The 21,960-nt window shown below is 38.9% G+C and overlaps 1 protein-coding gene across 3 annotated transcripts in view; it reads right to left on the reverse strand.

The window, feature by feature from the left end:
- RASSF8 (Ras association domain family member 8) overlaps positions 1-21,960 on the reverse strand; it is a 96,176-nt gene that overhangs the window by 17,227 nt on the left and 56,989 nt on the right. For 2 of the 3 annotated variants that reach the window (XM_032473213.1, XM_032473212.1), the window contains one exon: positions 1,709-1,914. In XM_032473213.1, coding sequence (XP_032329104.1) covers positions 1,709-1,811 — 103 coding nt within the window. In that variant the 5' untranslated portion in view covers positions 1,812-1,914. Of the gene's footprint in view, positions 1-1,708; positions 1,915-19,564; positions 19,682-21,960 lie in introns of those variants that run through there. The other variant, XM_032473214.1, reaches the window with a different exon arrangement.

The following is a 21,960-nucleotide window of genomic DNA, read 5'->3' on the forward strand; positions in this document are numbered from 1 at the left end:
ATGGCTTGATTCTCAAATATAACAAAGAAAGTTAGATTTGACACTTGCTAATCCCAGTTTTCACAAAGGCAGGAAAAAACCAACAATGCCGAATATTTTTTAATTCAAGTGAGTTATGTGAGGCTTTTAAAAGGGATAATTACTAAATAAGTTGGTTGCAAAGAATACGAAATAAAATTAATTGCTTTAAATTTCCCCTCTTTAATAATTAAACTCAAGTCCACAAATGTAATATTAGTGCCAAATGCAAGAAAGTTTTGTGGAATGTGACAGCCTGGGGTTTTCAGCATTGTTTTAATACACAAGTGTGCTATGCAGTATTTAAGGAAAAATCAAAAGATGTCAGCATTAAAAGAAAGCCTCTATCTTTGTATGGGGCACTGCCAACTTCTAACAGCGCCTCTGCCACAATGCAGGGACACAACCACCTGGACAAAATGCTAAGAGCCACAGTGACAGTGGCTTGTCTCAGTCCTGAGCTAACTTGACGTGCTTCCAATATAAACGAGCATGACATGAAAGTCAACTTTTGATAAGGAGCTCAAAGACAGTGAGGCACTGAGCACCTAGCATGGTGCTAAACACGGTTTCCTCTTAGTACAGCTGACCCTTGAACAAGGCAGGGGTTAGGGGCGCCAACTCTCCAGGCGGTTGAAAATCCGCATACAACTCAGAGTCAGCCAGCCCTCTCTACCCGCAGTGCCTCCACATCTGTGGATTCAGCCGACCTCGAATCGTGCGGTACTGCAGTATCTACTACTGCGGGGAACAGCCGCATGTGAGTGGACTCTGCATTTGAAACCCACGTTGTTCAAGGATCAAGTCTGCATGTTTGCTAAATGACGGATTTAAGACACAAACAAAAACTGGCCCACGTGACTGGCTTACCTGGTGTGTTTATGCCCTCATCATGTTCCAAAAGAAATTAAGGCAACTAAAAAACATGCATAAAATATGACAAAGATGACCCGAGAATAAATAAGGATAGTTGTAACAAGGTAGGTGAATAAGACGGAGCTGGTAAGCACGGATTTGACAACTTCATCTTCACTGTGTAAGATTTTAAAAGGGCATGTTATGTTTCTAATGAAAAACCATGTCATTTAATTTGTCGCATTTGGTTTTCTAAAAGTATTCCGAATAAAAAGGAAATAGGATTCTTCCCTAACGAGGGGGTCCGGGAACTAAAAATCCATGTTTTGGTTCAAGAAAACATCTTTAGCTTCAGAAATCATTGTTTGGGATTAAAAAAAAAACAGGAGAGGAGAAGACAGTGCAGAGCCAGACTCAAGATCAGTGAAGTCTGGGGGGAGGCAGAGAACATGTGTTCACAGATTGACCCGAGCTGGGTGTAGTGGGGGGCAATAATAAGTAAAAGTGTGCCTGAGAGGCTGAGAGAGGAATTACGGAACCAAATGAACAAAACCCACGAGAGGGAGGGAGGGAGGGATGTATGTATGTATGTGTGTATGTGTTTTTTATTTTTAAATCTTTTTTGGGGGGATGAAAAAATGATTCTTTAAAAAAAATTTTTAACACCTTTACAGTGGCACAATTCCTGTAAACTACACATATTTCAGAGCTACAGTTTGATGGATTCTGACAGACCTATGAGAGGTCTATGTTTAAAACAAACAACAGGAAATAACAACAACAGGAAGCAGAAGCAGAAACCACTGTATCTCGGGCACCCCGAGGGGTCACTCACCTATCGCTTGAGCTAAGGCTATGACAACCTCCTGGCAAGTTGTGACTTCGGTGACCCCACAAACAATCCTCTGAACTCCGTCCACCCATACTTTAAGCTCCATGGTGCCCCAGCCAGTCACCCAAGGGCCCTGAGACTGCTCATCAAGGCGTCAGGTCATGTCTCTGGCCATGGAAACACGGAAAAGGCAGAGTCTGCGTAGTCAGCTAAAAAGAGGGAAAAAACATTTTTAATAAAATAAATCTTAACATTTCTTCTCGTAAGTAAATATCACCAACACGAGTTGCAATATATCATAATCCCACCACCATTAACGACCACGGGCTTGCTTGTTCACAGGACTGAACTTAGCAGCGTGAATGCATTATAGCCACCGCTCCTGACATCTCACGGTTCTACCACTTACATAGTCAGAATTTTAATCATAAAGTCACTCTCCATCAACTAACAAAGGCTTACTTACTTGATCAAATCCATTGCTCAACATATAAACTGTTTCTTTTTAAAATTATCTCATTAGGATAATTTCTGAGGTTAAAAAAAAGTTTTTTTTTTGTTATTTTAGGAATCATAAATAATTGAATCAGTTTCCACAGCCTTGTCAGCCTCTGTAAAGGCTTCTTTCTTTTTTGAGGAGGAGGTAATTAGGGTTTTTTTTATTTTTTATTTTTTTAATGGAGGTACTGGGGATTGAACCCAGGACCTTGTACATGCTAAGCATGCACTCTACCTCTGAGCTATACCCCCCCCCCCACCCCATAAAGGCTTCTTTCTAACACCACGCATTCCTTTGTTCCATGTGTCCCTTGCTTCCCTCTCTCTGCCAAGGAACTGAGAACATTGTCTCCATCACTGAAACTCCAACACCAAGTGCAGTGTAAGGCACAGGTGTGCAGCAAATATTAGCTAAAGGACATCAATTCCTTTGTTGTCTGACAGCTTCCTGTGTATGAATTGCTTGTCCTTTTTCCACTTATTTAACTGGAATCTGATAATTTCTTTAAATTTAAGAGCTATTCTAATAACATAAATCTTAACCCTTTTATTTTCCTTGCTGTGCTTCCCCAGTGTTTGATATTTTGTGTAGCTGCATTATAAGTGAAGCAGAAAATTTCACATTCTCATATGGTCAAACCAAATGCCTCGACTTCTTCTATTGACTAGAATGTTATTATTAACCTACAAAAAATCAATTACACAAATTCTTTTTCCTGTGGGTTTTTAAAATCTCAACTCTTCCTGTGTTATATCTTTAATCAATCTATGATTTGTTTTTCCACTGTCCTGTGATCTTCCTGTTTCTTTGCTGGTTTTTTTGAATGTTAAAGTTTATGGGATGTAATAAACATTGAGTTAAGTCAAGAAAACATTTAAATTTGTTTAAAGGTTTACAATGGAACTGGCGTTTCAGGATTAATGACTCATTTAAAAGGTTATTTAAAAATAAGAACTTTTCCTGTAAAGTAGTATTTACTACAAATAGTAACTTAGTCCTTACACATTTTCTTAAAGGACCTAAGATGGTTCTAGGCCACCTGGTCACCTGGGTAGATGAGTCAGAACACATGTGAGGTGACAGAGAATAAACCTAGTTACTTTTTCTAGAGAAGATACAAAAATACTGTTTGTCTTCCTGAAAACAAGGGGAACTGACTGTTAATTTCCTAGTACGCTGCTTCAGCTCTGCCTCCCCTGCAGCCACAGGGTGGTTGCATAAGCTCCCCAGATGCCCAGAAAAAGGGCCATTTGCCTACAACAAGCTGATTCCCATAACTGAGTCCCATTAAATGTTAACATTTCTGGGGAAAAAGCGTTTCTAAGCCAAAGAAACGTAAGAAATCCAGTAAATAACGTTGGAAGAATTCTTTTGCGGCTAGACCTCTCTGAGCATTTTATAGGCTGGTGTGCACTCCCAATTTCAAATAAGAGGTTTATATGCTACTGTCCCCAACCCATTTAGAGAACATTCAAGGAAAGGAAATTTAAGAGTTCTGGCTTAAAATAAGATTTATCTTCTTCTTTGCTAGGCAACTCTATTAACTAAAAATAGAATATTATTCTTTCTTGGGATAAATTAAGATAAAAAATGGTCAAACATTAATATATCGTGTTAAATTAATACATTAAAGCTAAATTATTTTATTCAAGTAAAACAGCTGGATTATAAAAACTCAGCTGAATTAAAATTTATTTAATACCCAGTCCCTTATTCTTTATTAAAAGGTATTAAACTTAAGAAATCTAACAAAACATCTCATTAAAAGTCACCCTCCCCCCAAAGACAAAGAAATCTGTCATTTAAAAGAAACAGGAGGCTCACTGTTAAGTTCCATGAAGGTTTCAGTACATTATCACATATTTTCCTATCTGAATTATCACTGTTTCACCTTGAACTTTTAATCATTAAGTCAACACAAATGAACATAAAACACATGTAGAGCTGTTAAATATTACAGAGTGTAGTAATGTTGTGGGAAAACACTCAGTATAAATAATACTGCTTAGTTAATATAAACTTGCAGGGTATTTATCCTCTTGATCAGAGACTTCCTACCACGGCTCATAACAGAGAAGACCACCATCTGCGTTTTTTAACACCACTGATATCTTCAAACTTGAATCCTTAAGGAGGGTAGGAAATGCCTTAATGGATCAGATCAATGAACCACATGGTCCAAAACTTTACTCTAGGGGGGGCACATTTTTAGATTCAGGTTTCAGTCAAGTTTGGGGCGGTACTGACAATCACCCCCAGCTTCCCTCAAAGTCATGGTTATTCTTGAGAGTCATTTGAAGAATCTCTCTTCCCAGCAAAGACCCCTAGTACTTTCTTCTAGAAGCTACAACCCTGTTCTTTTCTTCATACTCTCCGAGTCCAACTCCTAAGCTCTGCCCCCAGCCCCAGGACTAGACTAGAGGGGAAAACGAAGGCCTACACTGCAGGTGCGTGTGGTAGACTGGTCATCATTGGAACCAAGGACTCAGGAAGCAGAAGGGCTCTGGCATCTCAGCTGGAATCTGGAACACATTTTTCCATGGAAACAGTGATGCGGGTAGAAGTCTTAAGGTATTAAGGTAGTTCAGTCGTTGTTTTCATTGTGAGGTTTCTATGTTCAAACCACTCTTGTGTAAATAATTTTTATAATGAAGAACTAGGTTTATTCAGTAACTTGCTACTGGGGAACAAATGTTCTTTTAGCCAAGAACCACTTACTATCTTAAAAGTCTGTTGGACTCATGTACCTATGGTCGATTAATCTATGACAAAGGAGGTAAAAATATACAATGGAGAAGACAGTCTCTTCAACAGGTGGTACTGGGAAAGCTGGACGGCTACATGTAAATCAGTGAAATTAGAACAACCCTCACATCATATACAAAAGTAAACTCAAATGGTTTAAAGACCTAAGTATAAGACATGATACCATAAAACTGAAAGAGAACATAGGCAAAACATTCTCTGACGTAAATCATAGCAGCATTTCCCTAGATCTGGCTCCCAAGGCAAAAGAAATGGAAGGAAAAACAAACAAATGGGACCTAATCGAAGTTAAAAGCTTTTGCACAGCAAAGGAAATCATCAACAAAGCAAAAAGACAAACTATGGAATGGGAGAAAATACTTGCAAACAATGCAACTGACAAGGGGTTAATTTCCAAAACATACAGACAGCTCACACAGCTCAATATCAAAAAAACAAACAACAAAACAACTCAATCCAAAAATGGGCAGAAGACCTAAATAGACAATTTTCCAAAGAAGACATACAGATGGCCAACAGGCACATGAAAAGATGCTCAACACTGCTAATTACTAGAGAAATGCGAATCAAAACCACAGTGGGGTATCACCTCACACTGGTCAGAATGGCCATCATCATAGTCTACAAATAACAATTGCTGGAGCAGGTGTGGAAAAAGGGAACCCTCTTACACTGTTGGTGGGGATGTAAATTGGTGCAGCCATTATGAAGAACCCGTATGGAGGTTCCTTATAAAACTAAAAATAGAGTTACTGTATTATCTGGCTATCTCACTCCTGGGTACGTATTTGGAAAATACAAAAACTCTAATTCAGTTAGATACATGCACCCTGATCTTTTCTGCAGCACTGTTTACAACAGCTAAGACATGGAACAACCCAAGTGTCCATTAACAGAAAATGGCTTAAGAAGATGTGTGTGTACATACAGACAAACAATGGAATATTACTCAGCCATAAAAGTAAAATATTACCATTTGCAGCAACACAGATGAACCAAGAACTTATCCTACTAAGTGCAGCAAGTCAGACAGAGAAAGACAAATACTATATGATATCATTTATACGTGGAATCTAAAAAAATAATACAAACGAATCTATACACAAAACAGAAATAGACTCATGGACATAGAAAACAATCTTATGGTTACCAAAGAGGGGAGGGAGGGACAAATTTGGAGTATGGGATTAACAGATAAAAACTATTACACATAAAATGGATAAGCAACAAGATTTACTGTACAGCACAGGAAATTATATTAAATATCTTTTAACAGCCTATAATAGAATAAAATCTGAATAACAATAACAGAATCACTTTGCTGTATACCTGAAACTAACACAATATTGTAAATCAATTATATTTTAATTCAAAAAAGTCTACTGGAATCAAGCACCTACATTTGTGGGGACATATTTCCCCAAGACTGGTGCTTTAATAAAGCAATTGCAGTCATTCCTCACCATTCGTGGATTCCTTACTTGTGAATGCACCCACTAACCAAAATTTACTTGTAACCCCAAAATCAACACTTGTGGCACTTTCATGGTCATTCACAGACATAATATAGTGATGAAAAACTGGAGTTGCCTGACCCATGTGGTCCCAGCTGAGGCCGGACAAAAGCAGTGCTCTGTCTTGTTTCAGCTTTCATTTTGTCAACACGTGTCCTTTTCTCTGTCTATTTAGTGCCATGTTTTTGCATTTTTGAAGTTTTTTGTGGGGACTTCACTGTTTAAAGTGGCCCCAAGCATTGTGCTAAAGTGCTGTCTAGGGTTCCTAAGCGCAAGGAGGCTGTGATGTGACTTACGGAGAAAAATATGTGTTGTTAGATAAGCTTTGTTTGGGTGTGAGTTACAGGGCTGTTGGCTGTGAATTCAGTCTTAGTGAATCAACAGTATGTATTAATAAAGCGTCTTTAAACAGAAACACATAAAACAAGGTGATACATTGATCAGCTGATGAAACTGTTATGGCCAAAGGTTCCTGCAAATAATGAAAATTGACTGCTAACTTTAAATGTTATAACTTCCTTTGGATGGCAACCATCAAGCAGCTGAGCAAATTCGTTTATTCCCTGAACAGGACACACAAGCATACAGGTGGCTTATTGACAATTTTAACATTTTCTTCACTGTTGGTTTTGCTCAAGATCTGAGGTTACTGCATGTTAAAGAATTCTTTGTAAAAACAGTATACAGATAAACTGGATAATAAGCAAATCTTCACCGTCAGGCTAGTTAATTTAATTAAATCAAATACTGATGCTAGCCGCCAGTTCTTTTAGCATCACAGAGAAAGAGATTCAGCACAATGAACGTGATATATTCTGCATAGTACTTACTAGAATTACCAATAATCAGATACTAACGTTCTCCTTTGTATAGAAAACTGGTAAAAAAAAAATACTAAAGGGAGTTTGTAATAATTATCTCATCCTAAAACGAATTTGATGGGTGAATTAAATGAAGTTATGTAGAATAACTGTTACCATCTAAAAAGGTATTAACTTTTTAAATGTTCAAGTGATGACCAAGGTAAGGAACGAAGTGTCTCTGGGTACCTGCTGCCTGGAGAAATGGGAAAGGAACTGAAGAGGGAAAAAACAGCCTGGAAAATGAAGCAGGACGAAACACAACATGGGAGGAGGAGGAGGAGGAGAGAGAGAGTGAAAACACTTAAGGAAAAAGGGAGGGATGAGAAAACAGACTTTGGTAGGTACAGGTAACAGTTTCTAGGACCCTGCCTCGGATGCCAGTCATCCTGCCCCTGAACTGCAACGCTCAGGTGATGCCTGTCTCTGACACTCTTGTTCTGTATTTTGCAAACTCAGTTACATGGACGCTGTTTTTAGCAAACCCATTATTTTGCTGTAACGCCGTTCTGCAAATGGTGTCACAGGAAGTGGGTTGTTATAAAAAGGTTCCCAATGTCAATAGTGGTGTCAAGGAAGATGACCTTAGTAATATAAATAAGCGGCTCCCAAATGAAATCTTGAGAACAGCAGTCCTGTGAGATGCATCACGGGGAGTAAAGCTCCCCAGCCCAACAGTTTTGGGAAACGTTTCATAACACGTCGTCTCTGGGAGGCAATGCGCAGTAAGATAAAGGTTCTGCACCCCAAGGAGGAGAAGATGGTCAGGCTTTATTAAACTGACTCAGTGACTTAGCATGGGGGGTGGAGGAGTGGAAAGGGGGCACAATGTCTATAAAATATCTGTACTTTATACTATAGGATACAAACTACTGACTTTTACAAAATATGCTTATATATAAAAATGAGATTCCTGCCAGCCCTTTACTGTATCTTCATTGAAGCACCCAGAAGTGGTGATGGATATACTGCTTGCAGTTTTACTTGTAGAAACAATAAAGGACAAGTGAGCAAGTTTAACAGAACCCTAGTTTTGCTCTTTCTCTTACATGAGAAGTCCTCACTGCCATGATAAAGCCTGCTCTTCTAAAGACAGGTTTTATACTTTTCTTTTTAGAGACCTAAGTCATAGGATTTTCTTTAATAGTGTGTTTTTAAAAGTTCACAATGCTAAGCATATCTGCATTTTAATGATTAAATCCAATCAAGCCATGCTCTTTCCTGTATTACTCACCATCCTCAGGTGACGGCACTCACACACACACAGCAATCTAACGTTTCCCAAATCCGACATGTGCAAGTGGCTGCTCCACAACCACGGCCAGGGCTGGCTGAGTACTTACCACATGCCAAGCTCGAAGCAGCGTGCACGGTGCAAGTTCCGTGAGTCAGGTATCATCGGCCTCATTTTAAACGTGAGAAAAGTGAGTCTCAGAAAGCGTAAGTAACTAGCTCTCCCAAGATCATGAACCTAATAACTTAGGGACATATATTCAAAACTGGGGTGAACAAAGAAGCTAAGAAGTGAATAAGGGAGGCCAAAAAAGACTGAACAGATGCACTCTGGTACTTTCACTGTAAACCAAATCCTTCTAATGAAAGCATGTCTTTGTTACTGAATCTAGCCACAACAAGAGTAATAAACAGCTAACACTGACTGAACTCTTCCAATATGACAGATGGAAAAGTTAACTGTATATCTCCATCTATATAATTTTATTTAATCTTTTCAACACTCATCTACAGCTCTACGTGACATGAATTATTATGGAACAGCTGAGGAAACCGAGGCACAGAGACATCAGTAACTCATCCAGCCAGCAAGCGGCAGATCCAAATCTAATCATGCTCCTACCTACTGAAAAGTTACTCATACTTAGGAAATAAAGTTACTGGTAAAGTCAGCCAGGACATCTGTAATCATCAGTCGTGGCTCCGTCACATCAGATGTGACCATGGGGACTATAAATTCCAACACCACTAAGCTGAATGATACACTTGGCTGAATTACTGCCACAGAACTGAGAAGTGAGGAGCTGATATTCAACAGTCCAACCAGAATCAGAAAGGAATGATCCCCGAGGGTCCTGCAGGAAGCTGCCCCTGCCAGGCCCCCCCTGTCTCAGTAAAGCAGAAGCAGAGCTTGGGTCTGAATCCAAATGTTATCAGGCTTCCAAAGTCTGCGTCCCTTCCACTAGAAAAAGCTGTCCACAAGGCAGAATCATTTTCCTTCTCCCTACCGGAATAGATACTGGCTACTTCATTGGTGGTTTTTATCCATCTGTGTGGCATCAATTATAGTTTCCAATCAGGTATGAGGAATTCTATTTCCTGAATTGAGTACTTATGACATTCTGCAATGAAACCCACTGTTTCACATAATAAGAGATAAAAATAAATTTGTTTTTCATCTACAGACTTCTCACTCATGATACCATAAATATTGAGCCCATCAGTTCTGACACACAAGCCCATTTTTACAGTGACAATGAATTGAGTGTGCAGACTTTTCAACAAAACATCGTTTTGACCAGCGGCTACAATGGTGACTTTAAATAGCCAAACTTTATGTATCAAACATGCTCCTTTGCAGGTATGTATTTCTAAGCTATATTAGTATTTTAATATTTCAAAGCCAAAATAATATAACTCGGGGAGGAAATAGTAATGTATAAATATATAAAATTAAGGAAAAAGTGAGTGCCTGGTTCCTGGGTCAAAGTGGTTGTCAGACTATAAAACTTTCTACTAACTTCAATTCTAAGACTTAATTAACACAGTATATAAAGTAGAACAGCTGGTCTTCCTTAAATACAATTTGGTTCCACACTCCTGCTCGGAATCCTCCGATGGCTCTCCCCTGCCACCAGGAGTTGGCTTACAATGAGGGCTACAGAGGCGCTGGTGGCCTTGAACTACACTGAATTGTTCGTTTCTGTGTGTTGGTCTTAGTTCGTTTCCATCACTTCTATGACATCCTTTAGTACCAACCAAGTGGCCCTTGTCTCATGCCACCCATGGCCCCCTGGCCTTTCCATGCTGTCTTCTACTGTGACCAGTGGATAAAAGGATTAAATTCTTTAAGAGTATGGAAGGCAGAAACTATACCTGGCAAAATTAAACATGCCAGCTCTCTAAGAATCTCTGTTAAACTAGAGCTATTTCAATTCATAGAGAATTAAAAAAGTATTCATTCAAACAATCTGGAAAGGCAGTTTTCCTTTAATCTTTAGGACTCAAAAATAATTTTGCTTATTCTATGTATTTCCTGGAGAAAATCTAAGTCAACTAAATAATGAAAGCCCCAGATGGTCTACAACAATAGGTGAGGCTCTGGGTGATAAGCTCAAGGAGACGTATACTTCGGAGATATTGCTTGTTTGGTTCCAGACCAAAAGAATTGAGCTTCACAAATTATTTGGTTTCCCAGTGCACATAAAAGTTACATTTCTAGTATACTGCAGTCTATTAAGCGTGCAACATTATGTCTAAAAAAGCAATGTATGCATCTTAATTAAAAAATATTTTATTGCTAAAAAATGCTAACCACCAGTGAGTCTAATCTTTTCGTAGTAACATTAAAGATCACTGATCACAGATCACCATAATAAACACAGTAATAATGAAAAAATCTGAAATATTGCAAGAATTACCAAGATCTGACATCAAGGCACAAAGGGAGCAGACGCTGCTGAAAAAATGGTGCATACAGATTTTCTCGATGCCAGAAACCTAAAATCTGAAAAAACACGCTATCTGGGAAGCGCTATCAAATGAGGTATGCCTGTAACAGGTACCTTCCATGTAGTAAAATTCTAATAGAGAATTTAATTATTCAGTGTAATGAAACAAATAATGCTATTCCATAATGCTCTACACTTTATTCCTCACATTGTGTTAGGTGTCACTCTTTAAAGATATGCAGTGTGCTGCTCTGCATCTAAGCTGGGGAAGTTTTGGGCTTCAAACAGTCTAGGTTACTTTATGGGCATTCAGTATTATTGGAGGAGACAGATGCTAATTTTGAGAAGTGCACTGTGAAATTTCAGGGCAAAGGATCTGATGATATTTATCCTAGGTATTGTCAGTGATGCTGACTAAAGTGGTCCTCCGGGGGACAGTATTCTATTCAGAAAATCAAAAAGCCCCCGTCCTTTACTGAAACTGCAGCATCAAGGTGAAGGTGGCTGGGGGACTGGAGATGGCAGACAGACTGAATGCGGGAAGCCACACACCTCACCTAGAGCACATGAACGAGGATAAATGGCCCCACTGTAGGGTGCACACCTAAAGCAAAGGGCTGTTTAAGATCCCAAATTAAACTGCTTGTTCAAGGGGGAAAAGCCCCCAGTTTTTGTTATGTTCAAGCCAATTTATCTGCATTTCATTAGTATATCTAATTTCCACCATGTGTTTATATTCCATCAACTGCTACATTTTCAGAGCAGAGAGCAAAGCTCAAAGCACCGCTAATCCAGCAGTTACCCTGGCGAAAGGTGACCTGCAGAAGCATCACCCCATGGAATGAAATGGATCAAAAATGCGGCCGAGTATTACTCCGGCGGTCACTCAGAGCCCCTCCCTGCCTCAGCGAGGTGCAAAGTGGGAGTAAAGCAGCAGTGAGGTAATAAGTCACCATTCAGACAGAAGGGGGCCGTGGGAATGCTATTGGTATAGTGCACGTGCCTAGCAGCTGAGAAAAGCAGATTTTAAAACAAACATTTTAGTTAAAGTATAACATACTATAGAAAAATTCAGAAATTTTAAGAGTGATGAATATTCACAAAGCACACACACTCGTCTAATCACTTCCAAGATCAAGAAGAACTGGGCTCCTAGTCCCGACCCCTCCCTGAAAGGCAACCAGTATTCTGACCTCTATCATCACAGACTAGTTCTGCCTGTTTGTGGATTATACGAAGTGCTGCCTGGTTTCTTTGGTAGCAGGATGTTTGCTGAGCTTCATTCGTCGATGTTCGTGCTTTGTTCTCTCTCACTGCAGGAGGGATTCCCCATTGCAGAAATATACCACAATGTGTTCATCTGTCTACGGTTGATGGACAGTATGGTTGTTTCCAGTTTTTGGCTTTTACAAACTAAGCTGCTTTGAACACTTGTAGCTTGCAGTAGGATTGCTGCCCTCTGCGGTTGTCTGCCAACTGATTCCTCTGCCTTCCCTCCTGTCTCCCCCCTTGCACATCGGTTTTATACATTATTGCTGCAGAAAATCTTTCTTAAATACAACTTTGATTCCACATTCCTACTCAGAATTCTCCGATGGCTCCCCATTGCCCTCAGGGTAAAATCTCAACCTCCCCTTGATCACCCTGCAGCTCTCTCAGCTCCCCTCAACCCTTCTGCCAAGGCATTTTGTGTCTTCGAATCTATCATTCACTCGAGGATCTTTGCCCTGTGTATGCTGCTTGCTCTCCTTCCTTCGAAAAGGCTTCTGATTCTTGCATATCCCCTTCAAACTCACTTTTATCTCCTTCCATGCATCCTCCCCCAGTCTTTCAGCTCCTGTTTTGATCTAGTGGTGGCCACTCTCTCCTGTGCTTGTGTTTTGGTCTTACCATGGCAACTGTGAAGGGCTTATCTGCTTAACTCCTCTGATTCTCATTCTACCTCCTGAGCCCTCCAGCCCAGTGGCTGACACACAGTGGGTACATTTTGTTGATTAACACAGGTGCAAGCTGCTCAGGACAGGAACTACAGTTTACATTTAACTGGGGGGAAAAAAGCACAGTACTAATGGGAAAGTGACAGTGTGAACCTAGAGGTGACAAAATTGGCATTCATGTATTTTAAGCCCAGTAAAGCCCTGCAGTATTGACTTAGACTCCTGGAATAAATATTAAATCTTACCATTAATGACGCTACTGTGACTATCACACCACATTGTAAAATTCGTTAATATATCCCAAGACAATACCTAGAGAAGGAATACTTTTGTTTGAATGTACAATTTGTGGTTTCCATGTAATCTTAAATAAAACATTTGATTGAAATAATTTTAGGGATATTAATTTTTAAATACTTAGTGAAAGGAAATGTGCAAGTAAATCATACTTATGAAAGAGAGAAAAATAACTGCAAAAAATAAAGTCCAAGGTTGTTCAGAAATGGGAAAAAAAATCAGTGTAGTATAAAATTCTCCTGACACAGCTCTTTCTCAATAGCTTATCACTTAAGCAAAGCTTTTCCCTCTCTAAAAACAAATTAATCAAAATAGGTCAAATGTCACCAGGGAAGGAGAAACACATGCTCCACCCTACAAAGTAAGAGAGTTTAATAACAAGAATGTAAAGAATCTAATGAAATCAAACCAAAGGAACTGATGAGAGTAAACAGCATAGACTTCTCAAGCCATCTTCAGATTCCGGTTTATAAACTACCTATCTGAGTAACTTGTTGCAGATTTTGAATAGACCGATAGATTGACTGTGGTTAATATCCTCCCCCGTTTCATAACTTGGGATTATACAGAATGAACACAACATATGGTCTTTTCCCAACTGTTCCTTCAAATATGTCATTTGTTTTCTCAGTCAACAAGTTCTTAAGCTATGTTTAGCTTCTTCCGGTGGGGAAAAGATAAACAAACCTTTCCTGATTTACAATTACATTCTTTCAGGCTAGAATTAAACAAACATATGCCTCATTTCATTTTTAACACCAGACTCTAAGGGTTCCAAAACATTCACAATAACTCGTCATTCATTGTCTTAGTACAATTCTGCCATAAATGAAAAGTTAACTAAGTTTTGGATATCTTGAGTCTGTAAGATCAATAAATATTTCTGTACAGCGTCGGTAAAATTAGAAATTTGCATCTAAAACTGAGAAGACAGATCCAACACATCAAAGTGTCAGAGAGGTGACATAAAGCTATAAAATTCACTCAAGTGTACTCCAATTATGCCTTTAAATAGTATCTCTTTAGCATTATTGTACAAATTTATATCAAGCTATCCTATGTTTCCATTTTAAGACTAATCTAGACTTGCAATTACATCTTTTAATGTATGTATACACACGTGTATATATTTATGTATATGAATGTGTGCGTCTATATCACGTCATGTATACACACACACGAGCACACACATACACACATTCATTCTCGCTCTCTGCTCAACTATAGTTTAAAATAGAAATCAGCGTTCTCCTCCTTCTTTGTAACTGTTAATCTTGTGAACATACTGTATGTTCATTAATGAAGGAATTACCCAGTGGATAACTGCTCAAGTTATATAACTTCCCAATATCAAAGCCTGGAGGCTTATGCATTTCTGATTGCCTAAATCTCCACAAATCCATAATAATATTAATCCAACTGATTTCCCAAAGGAGCAAAATAGTACAGATCTCTAAGGCACAAATTCAATAATGAAATCCTCTAAAAGCTGTATATATGAAAACTAACGTAAGCAAACCCACGGCTTGTGTTCAATGTGGCGGATAACAACATATTCAGGGGAGGAGGGAGATCAAATAAATTACTTAAATTTCAGGCTATGGGACAAAACCACACAGAGTAAAACTATGCAAATCGTGGTCTAACGAAATAAAACATGCATGTTAGTTCTGTATAAATGTATTCAGTGCTCAGGAAACAATACAGAGTCAAAGTCCAATAAAGAGTCAGCAGTGACCTCATTAGTAAAATGGGAACCAAGGACTCAAAGCCTAAGCAATTTACAGCTGAGGATGCGGGGCGAGGAGAGAAGCATCACGGAGCTTTCAGCACTGTCACCCGGGGTGAAGGTTTCACGGTCAAGAGGAATCTATAGCCAGTCAACTGAAACACTAGCAGAAGTTAAACTTGGACTCTTTTTAGAAGTTTTTCCACTGCTCAAAATTTACCTGGTAGTGGCAGAATGACTACGAGTATGAAGTTGCCAATTATTTTTTAATTCAAATCCAAGGAACCAATCATTTGCACTTAGCTATTGAACCAAAAACCTTATGTGAAGGAGATAATCAATGTCCTGATTTTCTTTTTTAAAATCAAGAATACTAATATGTTTAAAGTTATTATTCAACAACAACTAAAAAGGCCATTGTTTAAATGAATCCAATACTCAAATTTGTGGACAAAATGATCAAAGTCAAGAAAATAAAATTATAATTTAGCTTTAAATACACAGTGTGATTCACAGGCTCTGTGTTAATCACCAGGGTCAGACATTCAACAATACATGACTATATAGGAAAAAAAATAGCAAATATTCTTTTTCTTTCTATAGTTACTTATTAAATCTAGGCAAATCAGTTGATTTATCTAAATTAAGCCAACAGTTATAACGTTTTATCTAAACAAATCCGTTTAAGAACTAAATAACAAGTAAAAGCCAAAGTCATTTTTTTAACTCTCATGCCACAGAGAGATACCTTCAAAGGTAACAGGCTAAGAGCATTGACGTGAAAATCATCATTGGAAAAATCAGTGGGAAACGACATTAAAATCATCAGTGACCAGTGCTGTTACAGGCCATGAGGTTTTACACTACAGGCTTTAAGTTACAGTGTGAGAATAATTACAATTCTGAGACATCACTTCTGTTTTTTACCTTGGAAAATTCAAACAGTGTTGATAAGTGTTAGATAATTTATAAAGTTAGGCAAAGCAGTTACCACTATGATTTTGTAACATTCCCTCCTACCACCAAAAACAAAAAACAAAACTCTAAAACAGCTGGTTAACTGATCTGTACAAGAGTTAAAAGAAATAAGTAAAGAACTCAGGTCTCTAATCTTCAGTCCTCTAACACCCAGCCCCAACAGGAGCCTGCCATAAAACTCTAGCCACTCAGACCCCCGTCATCTCCCCAGACTAATCCCAAGGGCGCTGTGAGCAGCAGACGAACAAAGAGGCCGCTTCACACCTGCCTGAGCAGAACCAAGGCATGGAGATTGTCCTCTCTACTTAGCAAGGCTAATCCTTCTGGAAATGCTGTGTAAGTCCCCTTCTTCACCTTTCGAGCCTGACCCTGAGCAGTTCATTCAGTTTCACTCAATTTCACGAGAGGAGGAGCCTCACAGGAACCCCCAGCCTTGGATGGTGTTCCCAGCTCAGTCACGAGGAAGGCCCGTGATGTCCCTTCCAGTCCTGTGATTCTTGCCTCACCTTATGAGTGCCGTTAAAGTAGCTTTTAAAAGAAAAGACAACTCAAAAGCAAACTTTTAGCATATAAACACTCTCTAGGGGAAAAAAAAAAAGGTCCTCCAATTGTGAAGAAAGAATATGCATCTGTGAACATTCCACAAACCTCCAAGTTAGAAAGACTGACAGAGACTTGAGTGATAGGAAGGATTTGTCTTTGAAAACAAAGCAGTAATTTATCAGGCCAATAAATTCATTGTGAAGACGCTAAAGTCAAATTAAATAAAACCAACAAGAGACAAAGCAATGTCCTAGTTTTCTGCACCGGGAGCTGAGGCTTCACTGAGCACTAATTATATCTGGTTGGAAATGAAGCAAATTAAACATGTTCCCTTATAAATGGTTTTTTTTTTTTTTAAAACAAGAACCTTTTAAAGAACAAAGTATTTTGAATTATTTTCCCAAATTAATCTTGGGAATTAAAGTGTAGGTTATACAAGTAATTTTTTTTTTCCTAATGTGCCCTGGGTAACAATGACGAAAGTGTTGGTTGAAGATACACTTAAAAGCCAAATACCTAGTTCTGTAGTTTTGGGCTTTCCAACATGCCTCAGAAGCTGGGGTTCTAAACACAAAGTACAAAAACACATAAGTAATTATGCAGGATCTGGGGTCCTCAAATTGAATGAGAATGTAAAATACTTTCGGGAAACTGTCCAAACCATGTATTTTAGCTTGTTTGTCTTTGCAGTCTTCAATGCATTTTTTTTTTTTTTACTTCTAGTCAATAAAAATTCAAGTTACCAATCTTCTGGGCTATACTACATACCAGATTCACAGTCATGTTAGCTCTTTTAAAACAAGAGCATAATTAATTAGTAATTAGTACATATATGTAAACTAAAAAATGTGCAGTATTCTGTATATATGTATTTACAAATGATATAATGTGTATGTGCAGTCGAACTGTAATAATTCTACCTAATAAAACTGAAAAAGGAAAAAAGAATTCCTTACACTAAAAAAAGTTATTCAAAATAGCATATATATAAACTTTCCATAAAATAATAAATATTAAAATAAGTATCAAGTTTCCAATAACAGCTGAACTTAAATTTTTGCTAAATAATTTTCTATTTATTCCTCAGTTACAATTTTCCACTTCAGAAAACAGAAGTCGTGGTCAAAAGGTTTGAGATGAGTCTATAAACTGAGTCACAGCTTCCCCCCTGACATGCACATAGAGGTATATGCTCCACAAAGAATATTTTGGCTGTTTCTGGCACTACTGATCTAAAAACTCATTACGCCAGTTGTTTCTAACTCTTGTCAAAATATGGGCACAGAAGCAAGAAGAAAGAAACACCATGGAAACCACGGAAACCTTTTAAACAAAATACCCAACATCACCCAAGCTAAATGTAGATTACAAATCAGCACCAGCTTCCTGCGCGTTCCGCTCTCGTCCACATTAAATTAATCTGAGAGGTCAAAATGGTTTCTCGCTGTTGCTTCCTTTCTATTCCTGCTTGCTGCCTATTCAAAGGAGGTAAATTACAAACTCTGAGGAAAACGGCGCTGGGCCGCGCTGAGCCCCGCATCTCCTTACGAGGAGGCTGTGCTTTGTGGCACTTCAGAACTCACTGAAGCACAGACGCGGCACCCCCGGGGTCAGGTGCTTCTCCCCTTTTTGTTCCAGGATGGTCTCCCATCTGCTGGACCACAGGAACTGTTTAGCAGCAGTTACATGCATCTGAAAGGGTATGGACCTCTAGCACTGGAAAGGATCCAGATATCACCTAGGTCAGGGATCCCCCCCGTTGTTTCCCAGCCCCCACAGGACAGGGACAGGTCCCAGCTTCCGTGCACAGTGGCCGACGGCTGGGGCATGGGGGTGAGAGGAGATGTGACCACGGGCAGGAGGACACAGCCCTGTGCCCTGCCTCGGGTGTCTCTCATTCTCACTACTTCAAAAACGAAAACTTTTAAGTGGAAATGATCAAACAAATAGTCTTAGAAGAGTATTCACTGCTCTTTTCTGACAGGCCAGGTCCTTCAGCATTTACTGCCCATATTTCAAAATAAAGGAACTCTGCAAAACCTCCTGATTAAAACACCGAGGGGAAAGAGAAGGGGAAGCAAATAAAGGTGAGATACGATCCAAATACAGCAAAATTATTTGTCTTTTCTACACAATGCACCCCACTAAAATTTGTGATGTTGAATTAAGAATTGCTTTAAAATCCATCTAACTAAAAAATGCCATATAGCAGATTCACCAATAAAATGAAGAGTTTGTTGTAGCCTGCTTTTACTTTTATAGGTACTTTCTATTTGTTGGCAAAAGTTTGTTTTTAATCTCTATGTGCACTGGTTGCTATGAACTATATCCTATTTTGGAGACAGGAAGATCAGTGTTTCCCTGTAAACTTTAACGGGCATTTTGCCAACTGTCCAGTATCACTGATAAAAATTATTAACTCCTAGAAGTAAGGTTAGTGAACTTCTTCTCTAGGCTGTACAAGGCCCCGGCCCCTCCTGTGTGGGCGTGACCGTCGGGCCGGTTTCACTCCTGCTTACTTAAGTTGTGTGGCCTAATGATAGTCCGTCCCCATCTCCACAGCTGGCTAAGAATAGTATCACCTGAGCTAGAAGAGGAGCTCATTCACACACTTAACATTCCTTAAAAAAAAAAGAAAAAAGTTCATGGGGAGGTGAGGAACCAGAAAATAGCAAATACTGAGAAGATGAAAACATAAAGCCATCCACACCTCATTCTTCTAACCCACAGGGCTCACACTCAGTCTCAATAGCAGATATCATGGCAACCTCTTCATTTTAGCTTGTTCTCAGGCAAAATGCATCCAAACGCATCCTAGTTCATTTCCTCATTGATCCCTTCATTCCTTTACTCTTAATACACATCTGGGCCTCTCTTGCTCAAATCCACGACCTCTCCCTCACTAAAATTAGGATAAAGTCCACATTCCTGCCACTGCCCACACCTCACTCCAGCCCCTTCCTCAATGACACTTCTTTGTAAAGTTGCCGTATCTCCCCGCCCCACCATGTACTGTTTTCTCTGCTTAGAACATCTTCCTCCTTCCTACCCACCTCACCAGGTGAGCCCCAGGGAGCCTGCTGATCCCTGCTCGAGTGGGTGGTGGTAGCCAGGAGCCACCAGCAGATGCCAAGAGCTTCCTCTGTGCCAGGCACACATGCTAACTCAAAATGAACCACTGAGGGAATGTTGTCATCCCCGTTTTACAAATGAGGATGTGGAAGCTTTGAAAAGTTAATTTTAACTTGGTTCAGTACAGCCAGTACAATACGGAGCTGGGATCTGAAGTGAGTCTGACTCGAGTCCTTGCTGTTAATCTTTACCTGGAGGGTGGCAAGCCCCAGGGACCAGGCAGGTTTGCATACTGAATGCAAAGAAACAGTTTTCACCTCCACAAAGAAATACGCTTTAAAAACAAACAAACAAACTCATGGCCCTTTAAGTTCACTTCTTCCTATTAGGACGAGTAATATTCACTTTCATCTTATGTCTATCATAAAAAAACCAACAGCCCTTCATTTATTAATTTTCCCTAACATAAAAATCTGGATAGTTAATGTCACTTTTCTTGAGAAACCATTTATATTCTGGAAAGTTATAATGTGCTTTATGATGAAAGAGTGTGATACTAACTTACTAAAAGTACATCTTAATTAAAGAATGAATATAGTGGAAAAATATAAAAGGATATGGAAAAGCTCACTATTCTTGTCATTGGGTGTTATAAAGCCAAAAAATGCTATAAACATTTGTAGTTTTTCTGCTGCAACCTGAAAGATCACAAGTCTTCAATATTTATGTGAGCAGGTATCAAATTCTTTGGATCAAAGGAGCTGCAACGTTTTCAGCCTGAGAGCCGAGCCACAGTTTTGGTAAGAATTTGATCCGGCTCATTATGGGGTATCTGGAGTTGAACTGAACTCTTCAGCAACATTTAACCTGCCCTTATTTTTACCTTAGAGGAAAAGTCACGTTTCAAGGATGGCTTAAGTATCTGATATATTTAGTCCCCAACATGTCTGCTTTAAAATAAGATCACACACAAATTGCTCTCTGCAGTACATCTGTGGATAAGAAGCTCTTTTAACTGATTATGTAATATTTTAGTTTTGGTAGTAAAAGATTCCAGATGTTTACTCTAACAGCTTTTGTAGACACATGGGATTAATGTTAGACACGTAATCACTGGTTTTGGGACAGGGCCAAAGCGTGTACGTGTGCCATTTAATTATGTTGGCACCCCAGGCATTTCAGACATCAACAGAATTTCTCAGCTGATATTCCCATTACTAAGCCCGTTTTAAATAATCACAGAGGGGTATGGAAATTGGCATTACACGTGCTAAGAAAATCTATCAAGTTCCTTTTACTTTTAATAGATTTGGAGGTTTTATGGGTTAAAAAAATCTCTTAGGCTATAAACACAGGTAAATATAATATAAAGACTGCCAGGAAATATTTTCTTCAGAATTCTTTGCTTCACACCAGTGTAGCAATTTCAAAATCTTCTTTTTGTTGTTGTTATTATTCTCATTTCTAAAAATTCATCTGTCCCCAGTGAACCTTTGACCAAGCCATGAAAATTTCCCATGAATCCTGGAACTTGACTTTGGGATATACTTCCCTATACAAACACAGAGGTTTGTTTTGAATAAACATTCCAAAGTTCCTTACCTAGAGGATTCAGAACAACCTGCTGTGAATCTAAAAGCATACAGACTCAGCAGAACTGTTTCATGTTAATGACTCAAATTTCTCCCACTTCCTTTAAGAAAAATTGCTTAACAACAAACATAATCTTCCCACAAATTTTCCAAGAGACACTTAAAAGTTTTACATGTGAAAATACATGAGTAAATCATCACAAAAATGGATGAGGTGACCTAAAAAAAAGTGCTACAGACTGTCTTAGAGGAAGGATGCTTTCAGTGAAGCAAACTCAATGGAAAAATTCCTAATCCAGAAGACTTCCAGACATAAAATTTCCAAGCTTCCCAAAGACCACATTTTAGTCTCCAGCTCTCCTGGGACACGGGAGGTTACCTTCATGTGCTGTAGGCTGCTGTATCATGCACGTAATTTTAAACTGAACACACAGAAACATACATTTTATTAAAATAGCACAGGATGATGAGAAACAAGACACTTCGGTAAATTTATCTGGAACCTACTTATAAGTAAAATATATAGCTCAGTTCAAACCATTAAAGCATTTTTTTCAGATTTCTTGAATTTTTTTGAGTAAGAAATAGTTTCGTTAATGATGGAATAACTAATTGTACAAGTTTAGCTGCTGCTGAAATCTCTACCAAACCCTCTTTTCTCAAGCTCTCCTCCCCCAAGTCTGTGATCACTCACACTCCACTTGACGTATCTTAAGAAGCAGACACTTCTTTTCCATTCTTTCATTTTAAATTGTCTCAGCCAACTGTTTGCCATTTTCACTGCC

This window comes from Camelus ferus, chromosome 34 (genome assembly GCF_009834535.1).
Source record: "Camelus ferus isolate YT-003-E chromosome 34, BCGSAC_Cfer_1.0, whole genome shotgun sequence".
NCBI classification, from domain to species: Eukaryota; Metazoa; Chordata; class Mammalia; order Artiodactyla; family Camelidae; genus Camelus; species Camelus ferus.